Source organism: Astyanax mexicanus, chromosome 15 (assembly GCF_023375975.1).
Source record: "Astyanax mexicanus isolate ESR-SI-001 chromosome 15, AstMex3_surface, whole genome shotgun sequence".
NCBI lineage: Eukaryota > Metazoa > Chordata > Actinopteri > Characiformes > Acestrorhamphidae > Astyanax > Astyanax mexicanus.
In genome coordinates, this window is record NC_064422.1 from 1270261 (window position 1) to 1294943 (window position 24683).

Consider the following 24683-nt stretch of genomic DNA (forward strand, 5'->3'; position numbering starts at 1 on the left):
CTAACAGTGAATCCTGCTGTCTATCTCTTATTAAACCCCGGACGTGCAGCTCTAACTTATTCACCTTATCCACCAAGGTGCTAACTATCTCACACTTAGTACAAATACCACTATTGTTACCAGTATCGGTGGACAAAGGGTCTAAGCTAAACATGCCAGAGTCTACACAGCAGTAGCCATGGAGAAAAAAGCACTCACCTTGTTTCAGTTGAAATTAGAAACTTACACAAACAAACTGCAGCAGCTAATCCAGCAAACCTGAGGAAAAAGTCTATAAAAGTAGACTGAGAGTGGATTAATAGGTGTGTAGAGCAAAGAGGAAGCAGACTAAAAGTGGATTAGTATGGAGAAGAGTAAATAGAAGAAAACAGAGAAAAATTTAGAAGTTGAAGAGTAGAGCAAGCTTTCAGCAGCAGACCAGCAGAGCAGAGAAGCAGAACAAAGCAAATCAATATTTGTTGGATTACTCTGGTTTTTAATCACAGTTTTCATGCATATTGGCATGTTCTCCTCCACCAGTCTTACACACTGCTTTTGGATAACTTTATGCTGCTTTACTCCTGGTGTAAAAATTCAAGCAGTTCAGTTTGGTGGTTTGATGGCTTGTGATCATCCATCTTCCTCTTGATTATATTCCAGAGCTTTTTAATTAGGTAAAATAAAAGAAACTCTTTTTATGAAATTTTTATGTGGTGTTTTACATTTGACATATAGTGTGTGTGTGTGTGTTAAAGTATGATCTTAACAAGGTAAAATTGAAAAAAAACTAAAAAAATCTAAAAAAAAAACAAAAACAATTTAACAGTCTATTATGATTGGGTTCAGCTCCCCGCCCGATCTGAAATGGACTAAGTGGTTGACGATGAGTGAGTGAGAAACTGGGTGGTTCAGACTTTTAGAACAAGTACAGGAAATTGAGGCAGGATACCATCAACCAGTAAGCAATAAAAGACTGAAAGCGGAGACGTTGTGTTGAAATTCGCTTCCCCTTAGCATGCCGGCTCAAGACACAACAGTATGGGTATAACAGATCATGCTGGTGATTTCTGTATCTAGTGTAACTGGATATTAGCCCTTATTAATAATCAGAAATAAAAGAAATCCGAGGGGAATCTGTTCTGCTCATTCTGCTGTGTAACTAGCATGTGCTTACAGAGAGCTGGATTCCCATAGTGTCACAGCCCCTTTAAAAGATGCTTAAAATTCCTTTACAGCACTCTGTTCTTTACTTTAAATTACAAAGTTCCTAAATGACACATAGTGATCATCCTAAGAGAATCATCACAGGACAGTGTGTAAATCTGTGTTCATTTATCTGACCTTGTTTACAGAATGTAGGAGTGTTTTGGGTTAGTGATGGAGATAAAACTAAACTAGCTCCTTTTAAAAGTGTATATTTTTGCTTCTACAGCTCTGTTTTAACCAGTTTAACAATTAAGATGCTTTAATTAAATGTTTTACCATATAACTAGTTCTGATCTGATTCAATTTTGAATTTGTCATCAATATTCAGAAATGGTTCTGGGCTCTTATGGGTTAAGCCACTTATTAAACTGCAATGTTAAACCAAAGCTAAGCTAAATGTATGTATATGCATCTCCTATCTCCAAATTTTGTATCCACACCAGGATGAGGAGTGAGTGCAGGTAGGAAGGAGCTGTTCTGTATCACCTTGTAGGCGATTGTAAGAGTTTTGAATTTGATGCGAGCATCAACTGGTAGCCAATGGAGCTCAATGAGCAGCGGAGTGACATGAGCCTGTTTTGGTTGGTTGAAGACCAGACGTGCTGCTGCGTTCTGGATCATCTGGAGTGGTTTTACTACACAGGCTGGGAGGCCAGTTAGCAGGGCATTGCAGTAGTCGAGGCGTGAGATTACCACAGCTTGTACCAGGAGTTGAGTGGCCTGTTGCATCACTTTACGATTCGATTCATTTACGATTCAGAGGTCTGCGATGTGATTATAAAACGATTATCAATGCATTTTGGTAGTAAATAATCTATAGCAATCCATAATGGATTAATTAAATTTTTATTTCCATTTTAAAACATTTTATATTTATATTAAATCAAATGAAAGTAATATGGCAAGGAGAGCACACATTCCAGTGAACCAAACAAAGACATTAAAACTGAAAAATTGCACCTGTTTGACCTGTGCCAGCAGCTATACCTAGAGCGGTGTATATATAGAAAAGAAAAGGGGTCCCAGTACTGAACACTGGGGAACCCCAGTGGATAATGAGTGGTCTGAGGACAGCTGTCCTTGCCACAACACCTTGAATGAGGTATGATTTAAACCATGACCGCGCTGAGATTGTCTGAGATACCCATGCTTGAGAGTATAGTTAGGAGGAAGTCGTGGTTGACCGTGTTCAAGGTGCCGAGAGGTCCAGCATTCTGTGAGAGAGTAGGGCTGCAGCTATCGATTATTTTAGTAATCGAGTACTCTACTGAAAAATGTATTCGATTAATTGAGTAATCGGATAAAACATATTTGTTTGCTTAAAGAGTAATTAAAAAATACACAAGAAAAAAAAAATTCACTTAATAATGAATGACCAATTGATTTTCTTTTTTAGATAAGTTATATTTTTTAATTCAAAACATACATTTCCAAACTGCAAACACAAATAGGTGCAATGGTTTGTAGTAGGTCTGTAGTAATGGGGTTAAATGGACATGTAGTAGGACAGCTACGTGTTAGAAGAGCCTCGTCTCGTTCTCAGTGAGAGGAGTGAACAAGGAAAAGGTGACTCCTTCGGTGGAGGGATATCGAGCAGCAGAGCATGTAGTAGGACTTCTACATGTTACATCAGTGAACTGGCTGCTGATGGCAGTTGCTTCCTCTGTGAATCAGGCTACTGATGAGCTACAGCTTGCCTTTAAATCAGTTGCAAGTCTCACTTAATGATCTAAAACTGGTTCTTAATTCTAAGAAAAACAAAAATATAATCTTTTCCAGGGGTAACTCTAAGATCTTAATTCTGCTAAAATTCTGAGACAACATTAATGTGTTTCATCCTACAAGTACTTGTATTTGGTTAGATAACAGGTTCTCCCTGTACATATTGAGACTCTAGTAAAGAAATTAAAAGTAAGTATTATTATTAATAGAACCTGCCTGAATTTTACAGCACGGAAAACACTTGTACAATCTACATTATTAGGTGTTTTAGATCACACGGTCATTATTTATATGCATTTCGATTCCTCTTTACTCCGCATGTTAAATCTCTTATATCACAGTGCTTTGCATTTTATATCCAATTCATTGTTTGTCCCATATCACTGTGTACTTTATGATTTAGGGCCCTATTGTACACCCTGTAAAAGGTGCGTCGGGATGCTCATTGCTATCTAGCAGTCCGTCAACAGTCTATGTTTATGCGCGCGTATCGTTAAAATATTGTTTGAGTTTAGAAATAAATTGATGCCAATGGCCTGGTGGTCTGTAAGTGACATGTGTTTAGGTACATTTTTGGCGTGTTTTTTATCTTGGTGGCGAGAAATACAACTGCGCTACTGACTGATGTGTGGGGGTGGGTGTGGGGGTGGGTGTGTGGGGGTGGGTGTGTGGGTGGGCGGGTGGGGGTGGGTGTGGGGGTGGGTGTGTGGGTGTGGGTGTGGGGGTGGGCGGGTGGGGGGGGGTGTGTGGGTGGGTGGGTGGGTGTGTGTGTGGGGGTGTGGGTGTGTGGGTGGGTGAGAGTGTTGTCCTTCAGACAAGGACTTCTGTCAGGGGGACAGATAGTCCTCCTTCAGCAGCCTAGAACTATGTCCTTAAGAAAGAATGCTTTAACATATTTTCTTTTTTTTTTAGAATGTCATTAACACATTCACGCAGACGGCACAGCACGAGCGCTGCTTTTTCCATGGAAATGTGAACGTGGGTGTGGACGTCACTGTGAAGGAGCTGAAGAAAGCCTATCATGCTGTGGTGCTTGTGAGGAACTTTTATTTTTATTGATTAGAATTGAATCAACTTGGTATTTCTCCCAGAAAAGGTTTGCAACTACATGTTTTGTTATAGACATGTTTATTTCATTTGTATATATTGAAACAACACAAAAACGGCATAGGAAAATAGGCAAAATGTACAAATTATTGGCAACAATTCAAAATACTGGGTAAATCACTTTATTTCAACTTGTTAAACTCACTTGCTGCAAAAAGGAGAAAAGGTTACTCAGTCTTTGCATTGTGGGTCTCTGTGTGCCTCATTGGGCTTGGAGAACAGAAGAGGAGAAAAGAACAAAAAGTGTGGAAAAATATAAACAATCTCAAGATTACAAGTCCGTTTCCAGAGTTCTTATTATTCCTTTGCCCACAATGAACGATATAATCAAGAAGTTTACAACCCATGGCACTTTAGCTAACCACCCTGTTAGTGGATGGAAGAGAACAATGTATGAGAGGTTGCAGTACAGGATAGTCCGGATGGTGCATAAGCAGCCCCAATCAAGTTCCACAGAAATCCATACTGCCCTGCAGGCTCAGGGTGCATCTGTGTCACTGCAAACTGTCCACATATGTTTGAATAAAATTAAACACTGTGGCAGGAGACCCAGGAGGCCCCTCTTGCTAATACAGAGACATAAAAAAATATAGACTACAGTTTACCAAAATGTATGTAAGTAAGCTAACATCCTTCTTGTGGACTGAAGAGACCAAGTTAAAGCACATCATTCGGCTTCTCTTGTGCTGTAATCTTTCCATGGTGAAAAAGGTCTTAGGCAAGTAGCCAGAGGGTGGCAGAGGGGAAACCGGGGTGACTGTGTTCAGGATAAAAACGGCAACATATGCTCATCAGAGTGTGCGCAAGCAGTCAGATGGGCCGAATATTTTGAGGAGCTGCTTACTTTCTGCTTCCTTTTTGAGATTAAAAATGACATTGTATCCCTAAAGAACAGCAAGGTACGTGGCCTGGATGCAATCCATGCAGAGATGCTGAAGGCTGATATTTTAACATCCACTGAAGTCCTTACTAACAAAACATCTGGAATAGTCACACTATCCCAGAAGACTGGTCTAAAGGGCTCCTAGTCAATATCCTAAAGAAAGGCGATACCAAAAACTGTGACCGATGGTGAGGAATCCACCAGCTATTGACTCCAGACTCAGACAAGAACATCAGGAAAGAAGAAGAGGATGTGTAGATCAGGGATTTGCACTGCAAAACACCGTACAGCAGTGCTTATAGTGAAAAACACTCTGCACATCAACTTCGTGGATTTCAAGAAAGCATTTGACAGTGTCCATTGAAAAAATAACACTCTTTGTTAGATACTTTATTACTACGGAATTCCACCTTTATGATTACAATCATAAAAATCTTCTTTAAAAAACTTGAGAGCATTGTCCTTTTAGGAAACACATTGACCGAATGTTTTCCTGTACAATCCAGAGGAAGATCGGGGTTTTATCTCTTCCTTCCATTTCCTACTAGCAACAGACTGGATCACAGCAAACACACCAGCAGATAAACCCAGACATCCGGTGGACCGTGACTTTGCAGATGACCTTGATCAGCTTTCAGTAAATCATCGTAACATGCAAACGAAATCTGACAGGCTAAACAAATATGCCAGACACCCCCAAAACTTGATGATGTTCATATACCCAATCCCAACAGCAATTCAACATCAATAAAAAGTCTGTCCTGGATGGTTCAGAGTGGTGGAATGTGTCTCTACAGATGTGAGGAGACTTGACTTACAACACATCAAATCCTCTGCCAGGTCCTTTGGCCCAACAAAATATCCAACCAACATCTAAACAAGAAAATCAACAATCAATACAAACATTACATTAAGACACTAAATCTGCATCCCAAGAGTTTCTTTAAGATAGACACCACCTGAAAAAAAACATGGAAGACTTAAACCCCTGGTGTAGAAGAGTGGTTCCAAAAGGAACAAAGAGGAGTAAGTAAGTAACATAATTCTACTGTTTACAGAGTGAGGCCTACAGTGAATAGAACAGTACCTACAGTATAGTTGGAGTCGGCCCATTTTAGCATGAGTTTTTCAATTTATAGCATTTTTTGTGCTGTTCCAATACACAAAACGTAAATAAACATGTGTAGCAAAATATGTAATTGCAAAAATTTTCTCTGAGAAATACTTTCTGGGGTGCAGGCTGTATATGTTTTTTACATTTTGACATAATGTGCATCTGTCAGTTGTGTTTTCCACATTTTGTCAGAATTTGAAAATAAATAGACCAAAAGAAATGCTTCAAAATGATCTGGAAATGAATATATCGTATCACAAAGTAATTGATAATGCGTAAGAAGATATCACGATACAGGGTTTGCTTTTTTATATATAGTGATGTATTGTAACGCTGTAAGCATAGTGATACAGTGTATTGCGATTGTTTTAATACACTTTTAGGAAAACGGTCATAGTAAAAAAAAAACACTTATTTGTCTTATTTTTAAAATCTGAGTACAATAAACATTTACTTTTATGCAGTCATAAGAGTGGGAGAGAGTATAACACTGCTATTTACTGGACTTGGTTTACACACAACACTAAATGAACCACTGCCTGGTTCCAATCTTTACATGCAAACTAATAATAAAAAATGCTGCTGTAATTGTAAAAATTGGAACACTGTTGTAAAACAAAGTGTTGTGATATGATACGATATCCCTAATAAATCCTTTGTGTCTGTGCAGAGTTATGGTGCAGAAGCAAATCGCTGTATGGGAGTTCCAGGGGAAGACCTGGCCGGTGTGTTCTCAGCCAGAGATTTTGTAGGATGGTACAATGGACTTCCCAGCAACCAAAAGGTATTTTACTATACACCAATACACCAAATACAGCATGTACACTGACATGCCAAATATCATAGGACTAGTATTGTGTCCCATGAATTTTTGCCATATCCCATTAAAAACTGAAGATCTCTGTGCTGACCTGTGCTGACCATTCCAACCAGAAGCTGCTGGTCTTAATCATTAGCATCCATTGTGCCATACTGTGACACATATTCCCAGAACAAAAGTGTCTTTGTGGATCCAGTGTTGAAAAAATCCCCTCACAACTTCAGAAATGGAATATCTCATCCATTTACACACACTATCAGACTTCATTCCAACTCCCATATTTGACATCGCCTCATCACCTCATGTACTAAGACTTGCGTGGACTTCCTGCTAAAATGTTCCGTACAGAAAGTGTTGCAAGGCGCGTAGCCACTGTCTTCTAAGTAATTAAACAATTACCCATGTTGTTTTAAATAAATTATTCTAAGCTGGATAACAAAAGGCTTTTCTTTAAATGCTTTAAATGAGTTGCTTACCAAGAAGCCACACCTCACGCACTCAGCTTGTAATCTTATCCCAACCATGCTGTTTGTTAGGATGTAAGAATCATGGGTTGATCCAGGACATCGTGCCACTATTAGTAAGGCACATTTTTGCACGTTTATGGAATGAAAGTACATAAGCAAATTCCTTCTCAGATGGTGCTGTATAGCAATGCATGTGCAGTCGATTACATTAGGAAAACCGACCATCGCTGTAAATTGCGCTTTAATGCTCTCATTGGTCCATCGCATCATATGGGTACCTTGTATATCTAGCTGACATGCAGATGATCCCATCCAATCAGAAACAGCTGGCATGGCACGGCTTAAAGAGGACTGGGACATCCCCGACCCGTCTGCCGGTTCTCTTTGGAACGAGCCAGTTGCCAGGAAGCCGAACGTTGCAGCACCTGTAAAGGAACTGCACTGCACGACTCCTCGCCGTTTCTCTCTCCAAAACTGGACCCAACTCAGCACAGAGTTTCAAGAGCATAGCTCTGAAACGGCTTATAAGCCAGTCATCATCATGGTCACGGACCAATTCGGCCATTAGCAATATCTTTTAATAATGCTGACGCTGCCATCTCCAACAACTCCAGCGCAACATTTTATGCGTGTTATTATAATCTAGGCGAAGTGAAAACAAGTTGAACGATTATTTTAGTAGGTCAATGAAATTACCTTATTAATTTACTGTTTAATTGTCTGATTAATTTACTTTATTTATATATACAAAAATGGCTTACTTTAATGTGTGCGTAAAGGATATCTTCATAGATGTAATTTCAATGCATCGCCTCTAGATGTCGCCAAATGACAAAAACACATTAGAAACATACGTACGCCTGAAATTAAAGTGCCGTGGGAAAACACACTTTCTCGCGTTCAAGTCACATTTAGTACATCTGAGTGTGAAATATGGCGTATGCAATGCTTTTGTGCGTATGCACCTTTAGTACATGAGGGCCCAGGTCTACAGTTTTGTCCCTGGTGTCCTTAGGCAGCTCTCTGGTCTCTCGGCCACGATGGAGAGATTGGAGTGAGATCGTTTGAGTGTGTGGACTGGTGTCTTTTAATTCAAACAGGTGCAGTTAATACAGGTAATGATTGCAGAATAGATGGGCTTCTGCAAGAAAAATAAACAGGAGTGAAAAAGTGTTGGCCCCTTCATGATTTCTTAATTTTGGGTGTTTGTTACTCTTAAATGTTGTAGATCATCAAACGTATTTAAATTTAAATATTAGTCAACGACAACACAAGTAAACACAAAATGCAATTTTTAAGGTTTCCATTGTCCAAAATCCATTATCCAAAAAAAAAATAATCCAAACCTACCTGACCCTGTGTGTCACAAGTTTTTGTGGTAAGTTGCAGTGAGTCTTTCACAGCAGCAATTTTGTCAACACTTTACATAATTGTTGTAATTCCACCATCATTAGAGGGTTTTCCAACAGGACTTTTACTAGGTCTCTCCAAGGTCTTCACTTTGTTTTTCTTCAGCTTTTTTTCACACAGCTATTTTTACGTCCTTAATAATAAAAACCTTCATTTAAAAACTGCATTTTGTGTTTACTTATTTTGTCTTTAACTTATATTTAAATTTGTTTGACTATCATTTAAGAGTTACAAACATGCAAAAAAATCAAATACTTATTTCATTCAATTAAATTTCATACAGTGTGATCTCTCTATCCTTTGTAGGTAGAAACACTTGCAACTTATCGAATTATAATTGCAGTGCATCAAATACATATTTTAACTACTGTAATACCTCACCACTTTTAGGTGTGGGCATCCCCTAAGGTAATAATTCATGATCTATTTTTGTGTTCTGTTGTCCCATAACATTTGGCATATCAGTGTATAGTTTAGCATAGGGTGCAAATTATACAATGATAATTGGGGAGCAAGTATTTCTCCGGGGTGTAAATGGAAACCAGTACAGCGGAGGCTTGTCCTTCACTAAACTGAAATCTTACAAATGTCTCGCTTCCGAACTGTAATGTCTAACATTACAGCAGGTCAAAGATAAATTCATTACATCAGCTTATGTAGCACATACCACACATTAACCTTTATAGTCATCAATAATATATTATACAGCAAAATCCACAGTTAATCCTGCAAAAACACACACAATGCTACTGGCTGCTGTCTCATATCAGCTTTCTCACCATTAAATTTTAATTCATATTCTACAGGATCTCTCCCACGGGAATCACTTGTTATTTAATTTAAATAAATAGAAAATAACAATCTAACTGAAATTCCCTGTAGATAAAGATTTTGCCCCACCTCATTCACATATTTTGACACTTGGACTACAACATTAAATGTTAAGGGGAGATGTAGGAATGCACCAGTTTACTGTAAAACTGCTCATCTGAGTAACTAATTCCTCATTAGGCTACCTTCCACCTTAAAACACATTTCCATTCCACCTTAACAGTTCCTCTGATAAAAACAGATTTTCTCTGTGTTAAAACACAGTTCACTTTTTAGACTGTAGTAGATAATATAGTTTTACACATTTCTGCTTAGGGTGTGCAGAAATCACCAACAGTCCATATAAAACAGAACATGGATTCCCATTTGAATGTTCTGTTCCACCTTAAAAGCGTATCTACTACAGCCTGAAGGCTGTGTCATGACAGCAGCATTTAAGGCGGAATGGTAAATTAGCAGCATTTAAGGTGGGATAGCAAATTCATGTAAGTTATTTATGTAAGGAAAAAGTATATTTAAAGTGCATATTTAAGAAAGCTAAGTAGATAGGAAGCTACTTACACGTAATGCTGTAGCAGTGCAAGAGTTCCTCAGGGCTGAAACTCATTATACCCATTACAGGTCACAACTTGGTTTTTTTTTTCTGTTTTTTTCTGGGTTTTTTTACAGCTCAATCCAGACCTGAACTGTGAGACGGTGGTGATTTTAGGGCAGGGGAATGTGGCGCTGGACGTGGCCCGGATTCTGCTATCTCCACTGGACATGCTAAAGGTCACTAAGCAGCAAACTTATTCCAGTTAAAATATTATATTGAGATAATCGCATTATATTTTTATCACTAAAATTTTATCACAAAAATTCTGTGTTGCACATTATTAAATATTTTGCAATACCCCCTTTACACACAAATATTAGCATTAGTGCTTTTTAAAAAATAAGAGAATAATAATTAGATAAATTTACTCCTCAGGGTTATAGTTGGCCCTTTATTGAGGCACAGTAGTTAAGTTCGCACAGCAGATAAAAGCAGCCCAAATCCAAATTTCTAACCAGGGCTGTTTAAGCAGTCTTTTAAATATGACCCATATCTGACATCTCTCTGAATGTGGATGTGTAAAAGATCAAAGCTTGACCTTAAGTTTCCCTTTAATCTTTACAAAAAATGTATTGGAACTATGAAGGAGTTTCAGGAAAGCATTCTGATATAATTGGAACACATCAGTCTTAGTATTATAGGTCTGTAAAGTAGTTTTTCTGCCCCTTTTTCCATCTTCTCACTGGCTATTCTTTTCTTTCCTTAATTTAAAAGTCGCATGAATTCTGATTTGGCTCTTCAGACAATTTCAAAATTACTAAAAGTATAAAAGTAAAAGTAAGGAATGTAAGGAAATAAATGCCTATAGTGCACTCCACCCTTTCCCCAAAACACATTTGTTCTAAAAGCCATAATGACTATAATATTATATTCAAATATTAATGCTGAAAAATATAATTTTAATATAACACTATAGACCTTATGACGGGTGGAAAAAACTAGGCAGTGAGCAGCTGATCTGTGGTGGGTGACTGGGATGAATGATTTCCAGAAACTTCTGTCTGGACAGGGGACAGGAAAACCTGAGAGTCAAATATCTATTGTACAGACAGGAGGAGAGTCAGTAACTCAGAGGAAGCAGAAAAATAGAATTAGTTTCGACTGGATTAATGGAGAACAGTTAATATGCAACATTATCAGAGTGTGACTAATGACTCCAGCAGATCTGAATAAAATAAAATAACTAAAGGCAGAGAGCCAGAAGGTAACATAGACACGGAGGCACCCTGAAACACCGGCATCCACCCACTCCACCCTCCACAAACCTGAGTGATCATGTGCAGCGTGCAGGATAGTGAACTTTTTTAGGGAATGTTCTGTTGAGATTTTAAACAGCACTACAAAGTGTCTGACACACCACTATTTCTGTAAAAGGGAGAAGAAGCACATCTGGAGTGTATTTTGTTGGTTTAGGTCCCAGAAGTCCATGTGTGCTGCACCACTAAATGATCCCCATTTCCTCCACTTTTTCTACAGAAGACAGACATTACCCAGCATGCACTGGAAGCTCTTACTGCCAGCCGAGTGCGCAGGGTTCTAATCGTCGGACGAAGGGGACCTTTGCAAATCGCTGGCACAATTAAGGTACAACACCCCCTCTTCTTTCGTCACATAGGCGTTTTGTGGTACTCTAGGTGGCGCTATTATAAGCAAAAAATTGTTAGGCAACCAAACATTGTCCGATTGACGTTTAAATTGGCACAATGATAACAGTGATAACTATCCTGGATCAGCATCTGTGAATCTGATGTCGTAATTGAAAAAAACATGGCCACCATCAGCCAATCAAGTTTCAGCATTTACTTCGCAGACTTATCGTTGTCTGTTTACCACAAAAACCAAATGAGTGCCAATTGTGTCCCCAGGAAATTGTATAAATGTGCACACAAAGTGGCTTTAAAATACATTTTATTATTACGCATAGTGTCTTGTACATCAACCTAATTGCAAAAGTAAGATATGTAATTAAAAAATAATAATAAAAATTACTTAGAACACTGACAAAATGTGTTACTCTCTAACTATAAACTTTACCATGAAATATTATAATTAAAATCCTTCACAGATGTTTTTTTTTTGCATTGTTGTGTGATTCGAAATCCCATCTATTCTTTAAAAAATAATAATAATAAATCCATAATATTTAAGTTAAAATATTATAGTTGTGTCCCTGGTTTTTCACTCAATCCTGTTACTGTAAAACATTACCCTGATCATCTGAAACATCTGGAACATCTAGAAGTCACATCTACAACAGGAAGTGACATCAGATGGTTCTTCTGAAGACCAAAATTAAGTTCCCTCATTAGTTTTTCTGTATATTTTATCTTATTGTAACTACTGAGGAGAACAGTCTCAAACTAATTCTTAGATGTTGTTATTTTTTTTTAATAACACATTTTGGGAAGATCACTAGAATGTGCTCAGTGTCCTCATGCTATTAGCATAGCCACCATTTAGCAATTTTTATGTTTTAAGTCTATGTTAAAAACTCATTCCTGTTACTTTCATTCCTGTTACTCAAAGCATAAAATGTAACAGGAATGAGTTCCAGTAACAGGACTGAGTGAATTCCAGTAACAGGACTGAGTGAATTCCAGTAACAGGACTGAGTGAATTCCAGTAACAGGACTGAGTGAATTCCAGTAACAGGACTGAGTGCCAGTAACAGGACTGAGTGAATTCCAGTAACAGGAGTAAACTTCAGTAACAGGAATATGTGCCATTAACAGGAGTGTTTTTTTTTTTGTCATAAGTATCAATTATTTGAACATGCAGTCAACCATTTATTTAAAATAAAGGCTTTTTCAAGAGAAGTTCAAAGGAATGAATGGACTTGCTTTTAAACATGCCTTTTAAATGTCACACATTTTGTAACCACCTTCAACTTAGAAAAATAAATAAATAAAGCTGCCTGAGATTGATTAGTACATATTTTGAGTACCGTATTTTTCGGACTATAAGGCGCACTTAAAAACTTTTAATTTTCACAAAAATTGACAGTGCGTCTTATAATACGGTGCGCCTTTTGTATGGATTTTACTCGTCAGGTTGTAAGGAGCAGTAAACACACACTCCGTGCAGCGTTATAGAGAGTTTCAGTGCTATACAGAGTCCAGAGCCGTGCAGCTCCGAGGCTGAGCAGCAATAGCATTAGCTAGATGCTAACCGCTTAGCTAGCTAGCTTTTTCACTGTTCAGAGATCAGTATTTTCTAAATTTAGCACTTTTAATACTGCTGGAGCAGTATTATTAGAGTTAGATGCTAATCGCTAAGCGCTAACTCTCTCAGAGGTGAGTTTTATCAGCCTGTAATCTGCTTGTTTACAGTGTTAAAACAAGCTACGGGGGACGAATCGCTAGCTAATATCTCACTGTCTTACCAGAACACGTAGGATTACTCAGTGTAACGCTGTCGTTTAAGTTTGGGTTAACTTTACTAGTTTAGGTGACTAGCTAGCGTGCTAGCGGATAGCTATGCTAACGCTGGTGCAGCAAGCCTTAGTGGACATCTGGAAATCTAAGCTTACTGTAAATAAACTGAAGCACGTTACTCACCCAAATAAACAGTTTTCAGGAGAGGAATCTGTGTAGATTAATATCCAGCACTCGTTTGACTTTGAAAGAGCTAGATTTATATATACTGAGACGCTCCACCGGCAAGCGACCACCCCCGGTGGGGGAAGGGAAACATGGCGCCACCCCTGTTCACTTTGATATAGGCACCCTTTCTAGTGTCACTTAACGCGCCTTATAATGCGATGCGCCCTATGTATGGAAAAATAGCAGAAAATAGGCGTTCTTTGATAGTGCGTCTTATAATACGGTGCACCTTATAGTCTGAAAAATACGGTAGTTAAATACATGTTATTATATTTAAAAGAACAGTTTAATTTAGATGAGTTACAACAAGGAAATGGCACCCATTTGGTGGAATGGCCCATATGTAAATAATGAGAATTTAAACGTGTTTTTTGTTGTTTTAAAGTTTTGTTTTATGTAGCCTAAATATGGCTGAGGATGATCCATTTTTCAGAATTTGCAATTTTGATAAAAAGTGATAAGTTGTATTTGATGTGAAAGTGCAGAAAGTTATAATTAATATAAACATATAATATAAATTATATTTTTTGTAAAAATGTCCTATATATCTTCTTGACTTTTATCTCTTTGGGTCCATTCAGTTTCTCTTTCTTGGTCTCTGTGTATTTCCCCACATTGTTTCAGTTTTTGTTTGCACTTTCACTTTTCTTGTTTGAGATGTGAAATTTGCCTTTGTCCTTTGTTTGTGTAGGTCTGTGATAGAAACAGCATAGAAAAACTGTTTTAGTTAATCTATTCACTTATATTCACTTTATAAGAATATAATATTTTTGTCAGGGCAAAATTCTTACTTTTTTGTGTTGTATATACTATACACACAAAGTAATGCAAAAAAAAAACCCACCACCATCCCATACCATCCATCATATAAAAAGTGCAAATTGTATTGTAACTATGAAGGGGGGTCCCATATTAAAAAATTAGAAATATTTAGTGACATGTACCATTTCACTGACTATTAACAGCTTAGAGAGAGAAATTCACTCTTCCTTTATCAGTGGAGGCATCCCTAGGTCTATGTACACTTCTTCATCGAGTCAACATGTTTGGCCTCTATGGCGTAGTCTTCCTCTTTCCGTTAACACCTGTCAGTTGTGCTTTGATGGGCAGCAGGACCTGCGAGATCCTGCAAATTTACACATAATCGCACAATATAGCAGGATGTAGTTTCTGTAAAGAGAACCATAAAACGGTTTTCATTCAGAGGCCTAGTAGACCAGCTCGATGCTGACCGAAGATTCGGATTTACCATAGGTTGAGTACAATATTTATAATTATATAAATATAAAAATCGATACATGTATTTGGTAAAGTACTAGGCTGTGTAAATAAAGGTAACTGTTTCTCTTGTTGTTGAAAATGGTAAAAATATATAAAATGATGCCTGAAATCCTCTGACCTGTTCACTTCTGACCTGCCTTCACCCATTAAGACGTTCTGCACATGGGCTGAATTTCTACATTGGGCTCAGGCATCTGGCAGTTTTATTTTGCTTGCAAAAGTATTGCTTTTCTTGGCTTGATTTCCGTAGTGGCAACATCTGTGTGGCAATACGAAAAGAACCAAGTCTGAGAGAGCACATTTCTGCACATCTGTCTCTGGTTGGGTGAGTGGGTGGCGCTTTCTCCCCTTCTCACCTCTGGCCCAGATGTGCGATTTATCAGAGCTGGAGATCTGGAGAGTGTGTTGTAGCAGTTCAAAAAGAGGTGGCATCTGACTTCATATGAATTAGAGGAGGAGAATATATAAATAAATGTAAATACAATTAAAATTCAATTATTCGAAAGTTTTTAGACCTGTATTTTATTCACAGTAGGCAAGATATTTAACATTTCAGTAAAAACATTAACTCTTTTGGACTTGGAGGTATCTCAAATGTGGTTTAGCATTGTCTTGCTGTAATATGCAAGGTCTTCCTTAAAAAGGCATTTTCTGGATAGAAGCATGTGTATACCTGTATGCCTCCAGATACTGTGCAGCACTGATGGTGCCTTTCCAGATGTGGAAGCTGCCCAAACCATAGGCACTAATTCACCCTTTTAACAATAGATTGGCTTTCGAGCTGTAGCACAATTATTTGTATGAGTTGTGGTGGAAAAAAAGATTAGTGACAAAACAAAACACAAAATCTGAGTCTGTATCAAGTAATTAGCGAATTATTTAATTGCAGAAAAGACAGAATACATTACACAGCATGCGTTTTTTTTATTCTTCCTCAGGCATATTGCCTTTAATAGTATGAAAGTCCATGTCTCCTTGTGCCTCACCTGGCCGGTCTCGACTGGTCCGGTCCAGTGCATTTCTACAGCCTGTGGCGAAGGTAAAGTTACAAATCAGGCTAAATTTGTGTGGTCTCGTACACACATTCCAGTCTTTGCAACACTGTCACGTATCGACTAAATACACGGGTGAGAAATAAAATTATAAAAAGGAAATAAAAAACGCTATGCCCTCATTGATTATAATTCATCAAAAAAATCCATCACAGAGTGTAGCAACATTTTGCTCTGGATTTGAGTTTGTAGGGGTTTGTATTGTCAATACTAAAGAGCTGTCTAAGGACAAGCTGGGATGGGCTACAGGACATTAGACAACAGCTTGCAGAGAAGCAGTATTAGAAAATAGAAGAAGCACAAGATGACTGTCAGTATTCCTCCCTCTGGTGCTTCATGCAAGATCTCACTTGGTGGTGTAAGAATGGTTCTGAGAAAGATCAGTAATCAGCCCAGAACTACATGGGACATCTTTATGAATGACCTGAAGGGAGCTGGAAACACAGTCTCAAAGATTACTGTTAGTAACACACAGATTAAAATCCTGCAGGGCAGGCAAGGTCCGCCTGCTTACTCCAGCATGTGTCTGTTTAAAGTTCACCAAAGACCATATGGATGATCCAGAGGAGGCATGAGAGAAGGTCTTGTGGTCAGATGTGACAAAAATATTGCTTTTTGATATCCAACCAAAAACTCCACATAGAACTTTAAATCTGTGAAGCATGGTGGGGGAAACATCCCTTGGAGGTGCTTTTCTGCAAAGGGGACAGGACGACTGCACCGTATTAAAAAAAGGATGGATAGGCTCATGTATTGCAAGATTTTGGCCAACAACCTCCTTCCCTCAGTAAGAGCATTAATGATGGGCTGTGGCTGGGTCTTCCAACATGACAGTGACTCAAAACACACAGCCAGGATAACCAAGGAGTGCTGCATAAGAAGCACTTTAAGGTTCTGAAATAGAAAAAATAGAAATTTTATGTTGCCCAGCGACAGCCCGAAACCTAAAAAATCTGGAGAAGATCTGTATGGAGAACTGGGCCAAAATCCTTGCTGTAGTGTGTCCAATTATTAAGTTCTGTTCTTCTATTGTATCAAATACTTATTTCATGCAAACAAAAAGCTAATTAATTATTTAAGAATCATACAGTGTGATTTTGTGTGTTTTTTTGTTTTTATTTTAAGATTCTGTCAGTTAGGGTACATATGATTAAAATGACAGACCTCCCTATTCTGTGTAGGTGGGAAATCTTGCAAAATTGGAAGTGTATCAAATAAATATTTTTGTCTGTTGTTCTTCAGGAGGTGAGGGAAATGATTAATCTACCTGATACCACAGCTGACATGCTTCCTGCTGACTTTAAAGGCATATCTGAGACCCTGAAAGGTAGGAATGCTGAGCAGAACAGTGGAACATAGTTGTATTTGCTAAAGGTGGCTGTTCAGAATCGCTCCAGATTATTTTGATAAGCTAAATATTTACTATGTGTTCAGAAGGTTGTGGTTTGTGTAGCAAAGTGAAAATAATACCGCAACGGGAACCAATAATGTAGTGAGTAGTAATATCACACTGCCCTCTACTGTGGCAGACTGGGGTCTGATTCCCCGGCCAAGCAAGCCTGCCACTCCTGACTCTACGTTCACCTACAACATGTACACTGTACAGTGGTGTGAAAAAGTGTTTGCCCCTTCCTGATTTCCTGATTTTTTGCATGTTTGTCACACTTAAATGTTTCGGAACATCAAGCGCGTGAGAGAGCACGTGAGAGAGCGTGTGTGAGCGCGCGTGTGAGCGCGCGTGTGAGCGGGCATGTGAGCGCGCGAGAGAGCACGTGTGTGAGAGCGCGTGTGTGAGCGCGCGTGTGAGAGCGCGTGTGTGAGCGCGTGTGTGAGCGCGTGAGAGAGCGCGTGAGAGAGCGCGTGAGAGAGCGCGTGAGCGAGCGCGCGTGAGCGCGCGTGAGAGCGCGCGTGAGAGCGCGCGTGAGAGCGCGCGTGAGAGAGCGTGTGAGAGAGCGCGTGTGTGAGAGCGTGTGAGAGCGCGCGTGTGAGAGCGCGCGTGTGTGAGCGCGTGTGTGAGCGCGTGTGTGAGCGTGAGAGAGCGCGTGAGAGAGTGCGCGTGAGCGCGCGTGAGAGCGCGTGTGAGAGCGCGTGTGAGAGCGCGCGTGAGAGCGCGTGTGAGAGAGCGCGTGTGAGAGCGCGTGTGAGAGAGCGCGTGTGAGAGAGCGCGAGTGAGAGAGCGCGAGTGAGAGAGCGCGAGTGAGTGAGCGCGAGTGAGTGAGCGCGAGTGAGTGAGCGCGAGTGAGTGAGCGTGTGAGAGAGCGTGTGAGAGAGCGTGTGAGAGAGCGTGTGAGAGCGCGTGTGAGAGCGCGTGTGTGAGCGTGAGAGAGCGCGTGAGAGAGCGCGTGAGAGAGCGCGTGAGACCGCGTGTGTGAGAGCGCGTGAGAGAGCGTGTGAGAGAGCGCGTGAGAGAGCGCGTGTGAGCGCGCGTGTGTGAGCGCGCGTGTGTGAACGCGTGTGTGTGAACGCGTGTGAGAGAGCGTGTGAGAGAGCGTGTGAGAGAGCGTGTGAGAGCGCGTGAGAGAGCGTGTGTGTGAGAGAGCGTGTGTGAGAGTGCGTGTGTGAGAGCGCGTGAGAGAGCGCGTGAGAGAGCGCGTGAGAGAGCGCGTGAGAGAGCGCGTGTGAGAGCGCGTGTGAGAGCGCGTGTGTGTGAGCGTGTGAGAGAGCGTGTGAGAGAGAGCGTGTGAGAGAGCGTGTGAGAGAGAGCGTGTGAGAGACAGCGTGTGAGAGACAGCGTGTGAGAGACAGCGTGTGAGAGCGCCTGTGAGAGCGCCTGTGAGAGCGCCTGTGAGAGCGCCTGTGAGAGAGTGTGTGAGAGAGTGTGAGAGAGAGTGTGTGAGAGAGAGTGTGTGAGAGAGCGTGTGTGAGAGAGCGTGTGAGAGAGCGTGTGAGAGAGCGCGTGTGTGTGAGAGCGTGTGAGAGAGCGTGAGAGAGAGCGTGTGTGAGCGTGTGTGTGAGCGTGTGTGTGAGCGCGTGTGAGAGCGCGTGTGAGAGCGCGTGTGTGTGTGAGAGTGTGTGAGAGTGTGTGAGAGAGTGTGAGAGCGCGTGTGAGAGCTCGTGTGAGAGCGCGTGAGAGCGCGTGTGAGAGCGCGTGTGAGAGCGCGTGTGAGAGCTCGTGTGAGAGCGCGTGTGAGAGCGCGTGTGAGAGCGCGTGTGAGAGCTCGTGTGAGAGCGCATGTGAGAGCTCGTGTGAGAGAGCTTGAGAGAGCGTGAGAGTGTGATCTTAACTGAGGCAAGTGAGGCCTGCAGTTCTTTGGATGATGTTTGGATAAGTCATCGCTGCATTCTTGCAGTAATTTTGGGCGGCTGGCCACTGCTGGGAAGGTTCACCCCTGTTCCATGTCCTCGCCATTTATGGACAATGACTCTCACTGTGTCTCGCTGGATTCCCAAAGCTTTAGAAATGGCTTTATAACCCTTTCCAGACTAATAGATTTTTTTTTCTAGCCTTTTGAAATGGAATGAAGAATGATTGTCTCATAATCAGTGTTTTTTACTATGGTGAATGCTTTATTACTATGGTATAGCCTGTTTGATCCCATATGAACAATTTCAGAAACAGAATTTGTATCTTTTTTTGTACCTTTAGAATTATCACAGCCTATTTTCATTTGTGTAATCTATTTTTATTTTTTTACTGAGTTTCTATAAAGTTGGTCTGCTTCATTAGTGTTCAAATACATCTGAACTGATTCAATACTCATTTCTGAACTGCAGTTATGTAACATTAGGATGTTTTGTCCGGTAAAAGGATCTTACTGCATGGATTGGTCATTTCACTAGTATTTAAAATAGGGCTGTCACATTAACACGTTAACAGATGTGATTTTTTTTACAGATCATGATGTATTCTGTTTTTATTAAGATATACAACACAGCGTTGTTTACTGTCGAGATGAAAAGTAGATGGGATTTGATTTTTTATTTAATGTGTTCTGATGTTTCTTCTGTTAAAGCTCTTAATTTAACTCCGCAGATAAGAAACATTCTAATTAAAAAAACATCAAATGGCTGAATACTGTTTAAAACAATATTGATACACTTATTTTTTAAGAGATTGATTCTACTAATATATCATTTAGTTTTGTCAATCTAATATATATTATTTCATTTAAATCTCCTTTATTAAAACCTTAGTCTTGAGGAGAAGTTTTTAGAAAAAGTAATTTGTGACAGAATGACCACTAATGTAAAGGTCATATGAGTGATATATTGATTTTATCAATTAATTCAAATTTACGAGGTGTGTGAGAGTGTGTGAGAGTGTGTGAGTGTGAGAGAGAGTGTGAGAGAGAGTGTGAGAGAGCGCGTGAGAGTGTCTGAGAGTGTGAGAGCGCGTGTGAGAGCGCTTGTGAGGGCGCGTGTGAGAGAGTGTGAGAGAGCGCGTGAGAGTGTCTGAGAGTGTGAGAGTGCGTGTGAGAGTGCGTGTGAGAGCGCGTGAGAGAGCGCGTGTGAGAGCGCGTCTGATAGTGCGTGTGTGAGTCTGTGAGAGAGCGTGTGAGAGAATGTGAGAGAGCGTGTGAGAGAGTGTGAGAGTGTGAGAGCGTATGAGAGCGTGAGAGCTTTTGAGAGAGCGTGTGAGAGCGAGTGTGTGTGAGCGAGAGTGTGCGATAGTGTGCGAGAGTGTGTGAGAGTGCGTGTGAGAGTGCGTGTGAGAGTGCGTGTGAGAGTGCGTGTGAGCGAGTGCGTGAGAGAGTGCGTGAGAGAGTGCGTGAGAGCGCGTGAGAGCGTGCGAGAGAGCGTGTGTGAGATTGTGCGAGAGAGCGTGTGAGAGAGCGTGTGAGAGAGCGCGTGAGAGTGTGTGAGCGAGAGTGTGTGAGAGTGTGTGAGAGTGTGTGAGAGTGTGTGAGAGTGTGTGTGAGAGTGTGTGTGAGAGTGTGTGTGAGAGCGTGTGTGAGAGCGTGTGAGAGAGCGTGTGAGAGAGCGTGTGAGAGAGCGCGTGTGAGAGCGCGTGTGAGAGCGCGTGTGAGAGAGCGTGTGAGAGAGCGTGTGAGCGCGTGTGAGAGTGCGTGTGTGAGGGCGTGAGAGAGCGTGTGTGAGAGCGCTTGTGTGAGAGTGTGAGAGAGTGTCAGAGCGTGTGAGAGAGTGTGAGAGCGCGTGTGAGAGAGTGTGAGAGCGCGTGTGAGTGTGAGAGAGCGTGTGTGAGAGTGTGAGAGAGCGTGAGAGCGCGAGTGAGAGAGTGTGTGAGAACGTGTGAGAGAGCGTGAGAGCGTGTGAGAGCGCGTGTCAGAGCGCGTGTGAGAGAGTGTCAGAGCGTGTGTGAGCGCGTGTGTGAGAGAGTGTGAGAGAGCGTGTGTGAGATTGTGTGAGAGTGTGTGAGAGCGTGAGAGCGCGTGTGTGAGAGCGTGTGAGAGTGTGTGAGAGAGCGTGTGAGAGAGCGTGTGAGAGAGCGTGTGAGAGCTTGTGAGAGAGTGTGTGAGCGAGTGTGTGTGAGCGAGAGTGTGTGAGCGAGTGTGTGAGCGTGTGAGAGAGCGTGTGAGAGAGCGTGTGAGAGAGCGTGTGAGAGAGCGTGTGAGCGCGTGTGAGAGCGCGTGTGTGAGGGCGTGAGAGAGCGCGTGTGAGAGCGCTTGTGTGAGAGTGTGAGAGAGTGTCAGAGCGTGTGAGAGAGTGTGAGAGCGCGTGTGAGAGAGTGTGAGAGCACGTGTGAGTGTGAGAGAGCGTGTGTGAGAGTGTGTGAGAGTGTGAGAGTGTGTGAGAGCGTGAGAGCGCGAGTGTGTGAGAACGTGTGAGAGAGCGTGAGAGCGCGTGTGAGAGAGTGTGAGAGAGTGTGAGAGAGTGTGAGAGAGTGTGAGAGAGTGTGAGAGCGCGTGTGAGAGCGCGTGTGAGCGAGTGTGTGTGAGCGAGTGTGTGTGAGCGAGAATGTGTGAGAGTGTGTGAGAGTGTGTGAGAGCGTGTGAGAGCGTGTGAGTGCGTGTGAGTGCGTGTGAGAGCTTGAGAGAGCATGTGAGAGTGTGACAGTGTGAGAGCTTGTGAGAGAGCGTGAGAGCTTGTGAGAGAGCTTGTGAGAGAGCTTGTGAGAGAGCTTGTGAGCGAGAGTGTGTGTGAGAGTGTGTGCGAGAGTGTGTGCGAGAGTGTGTGCGAGAGTGTGTGCGAGAGTGTGTGTGAGAGTGTGTGTGAGAGCGTGTGAGAGAGAGCGTGAGAGCCTGTGTGAGAGCGCGTGTGAGAGCGTGTGAGAGCGTGTGAGAGCGTGTGAGAGCGTGTGAGCGCGTGTGAGAGCGTGAGAGAGAGCGTGAGAGAGAGCGTGAGAGAGCGCGTGTGAGAGCGCGTGTGAGAGCGCGTGTGAGAGCGCGTGTGAGAGCGCGTGTGAGAGAGCGTGTGAGAGAGCGTGTGAGAGAGCGTGTGAGAGCGCGTGTGAGAGCGCGTGTGTGAGAGAGTGTGTGAGAGCGTGCGAGAGAGAGTGTGATATGTAATCTGAATGTTGTGTATAGTGTTGGTGACTGATTGGTCCGGCTGATTGCAGGAAGTTATGTGTAATCTCAGATAAAGGGGAAATTGTGTGTAGGTGTAAGGCTGTGGGCGTGTCCTCACTGTACGCTGTAGGCGTAGTGAAGGTGTAAGGCTGTGGGCGTGTGAGAGAGCGTGTGAGAGAGCGTGTGAGAGAGCGTGTGAGAGAGCGTGTGAGAGAGTGTGAGAGCTTGTGAGAGAGCGTGAGAGCTTGTGAGAGAGCGTTTGACAGCGAGTGTGTGAGAGTGTGTGAGAGTGTGTGAGAGTGTGTGAGAGTGTGAGAGTGTGAGACAGTGCGTGTGAGAGTGCGTGTGAGAGTGCGTGTGAGAGTGCGTGTGAGAGAGCTTGTGAGAGAGCGTGTGAGAGAGCGTGTGAGAGAGCGTGTGAGAGAGCGTGTGAGAGTGCGTGTGAGAGAGCGTGTGAGCGAGTGTGTGTGAGCGAGTGTGTGTGAGCGAGTGTGTGTGAGCGAGTGTGTGTGAGCGAGTGTGAGTGTGTGAGCGAGTTTGTGTGAGCGAGTGTGAGCGAGTGAGAGTGTGTGAGTGCGTGTGTGAGAGTGCGTGTGTGAGAGCGTGTGAGAGTGCGTGTGAGAGTGTGAGAGCGTGAGAGCTTGTGAGCGAGTGTGTGTGAGCGAGTGTGTGTGAGCGAGTGTGTGTGAGCGAGTGTGTGTGAGCGAGTGTGAGCGAGTGTGAGCGAGTGTGAGCGAGTGTGTGTGAGCGAGTGTGAGCGAGTGTGCGTGTGAGTGCGTGTGAGTGCGTGAGACTGCGTGTGAGAGAGCGTGTGAGCATGTGAGAGAGAGCGTGTGAGAGAGAGCGTGAGAGAGAGCGTGAGAGCGCGTGTGAGAGCGCGTGTGAGAGCGCGTGTGAGAGCGCGTGTGAGAGTGTGAGAGCGCGTGAGCGAGAGTGTGTGAGCGAGAGTGCGTGTGAGTGCGTGTGAGTGCGTGTGAGAGAGCGTGTGAGAGCTTGAGAGAGCATGTGAGAGTGTGAGAGCGTGAGAGCTTGTGAGCGAGTGTGTGAGCGAGTGTGTGAGCGAGTGTGTGAGCGAGTGTGTGTGAGAGTGTGTGTGAGAGTGTGTGTGAGAGCGTGTGAGAGAGCGTGTGAGAGCGTGTGTGAGAGAGCATGTGTGAGAGCGTGAGACAGCGCTTGTGAGAGCGCGTGTGAGAGCGCATGTGAGAGCGCGTGTGTGAGAGCGTGAGACAGCGCGTGTGAGAGCGCGTGTGAGAGCGCGTGAGAGAGCGCGTGAGAGAGCGTGAGAGAGAGCGTGAGAGAGAGCGTGAGAGAGAGCGTGAGAGAGAGTGTGAGAGAGAGTGTGAGAGAGAGTGTGAGAGAGAGTGTGAGAGAGCGTGTGAGAGTGTGAGAGCGTGAGAGCTTTTGAGAGAGCGAGTGCGAGAGTGTGCGAGAGTGTGCGAGTGCGTGTGAAGGTGCGTGTGAGAGAGCGTGAGAGAGCTTGTGAGCGAGTGCGTGAGAGAGTGCGTGAGAGAGTGCGTGAACGCGTGAGAGCGTGCGAGAGAGCGTGTGTGAGATTGTGCGAGAGAGTGTGTGAGAGTGTGAGAGAGCGTGTGAGAGAGCGTGTGAGAGAGCGTGTGAGAGCGCGTTTGTGAGAGCGTGAGAGAGCGCGTGTCAGAGCGCGTGTGAGAGAGTGTCAGAGCGCGTGTGAGCGCGTGTGTGAGAGTGTGAGAGAGTGTGAGAGCGCGAGTGAGAGAGTGTGAGAGAGTGTGAGAGAGCGTGTGTGAGAGAGTGTGAGAGAGCGTGTGTGAGATTGTGTGAGATTGTGTGAGAGTGTGTGAGAGTGTGTGAGAGCGCGTGTGAGAGAGTGTTTGAGAGTGTGTGAGAGTGTGTGTGAGAGTGTGTGAGAGAGCGTGTGAGAGCTTGTGAGAGAGTGTGTGAGCGAGAGTGTGTGAGCGAGAGTGTGTGAGCGTGTGAGAGAGCGTGTGAGAGAGCGTGTGAGAGAGCGTGTGTGAGAGCGTGTGTGAGAGAGCGTGTGAGAGAGCGTGTGAGCGCGTGTCAGAGCGCGTGTGTGAGAGCGTGAGAGAGCGCATCTGAGAGCGCGTGTGAGAGAGTGTCAGAGCGTGTGAGAGAGTGTGAGAGCGCGTGTGAGAGAGTGTGAGAGCGTGAGAGAGTGTGTGAGAGTGTGTGTGAGAGCGCTTGTGTGAGAGTGTGAGAGAGTGTCAGAGCGT

At 42.8% G+C, this 24683-nt stretch overlaps 1 protein-coding gene across 2 annotated transcripts in view; it reads left to right on the top strand.

The window, feature by feature from the left end:
- fdxr (ferredoxin reductase) overlaps positions 1 to 24683 on the top strand; it is a 72660-nt gene that overhangs the window by 23232 nt on the left and 24745 nt on the right. For both annotated transcript variants that reach the window (XM_049464927.1, XM_049464926.1), the window contains exons 4-8: positions 3820 to 3942; positions 6682 to 6795; positions 10209 to 10310; positions 11611 to 11718; positions 17312 to 17396. In XM_049464927.1, the coding sequence (XP_049320884.1) occupies positions 3820 to 3942; positions 6682 to 6795; positions 10209 to 10310; positions 11611 to 11718; positions 17312 to 17396 (532 nt within the window). The remainder of the gene's footprint in view (positions 1 to 3819; positions 3943 to 6681; positions 6796 to 10208; positions 10311 to 11610; positions 11719 to 17311; positions 17397 to 24683) is intronic.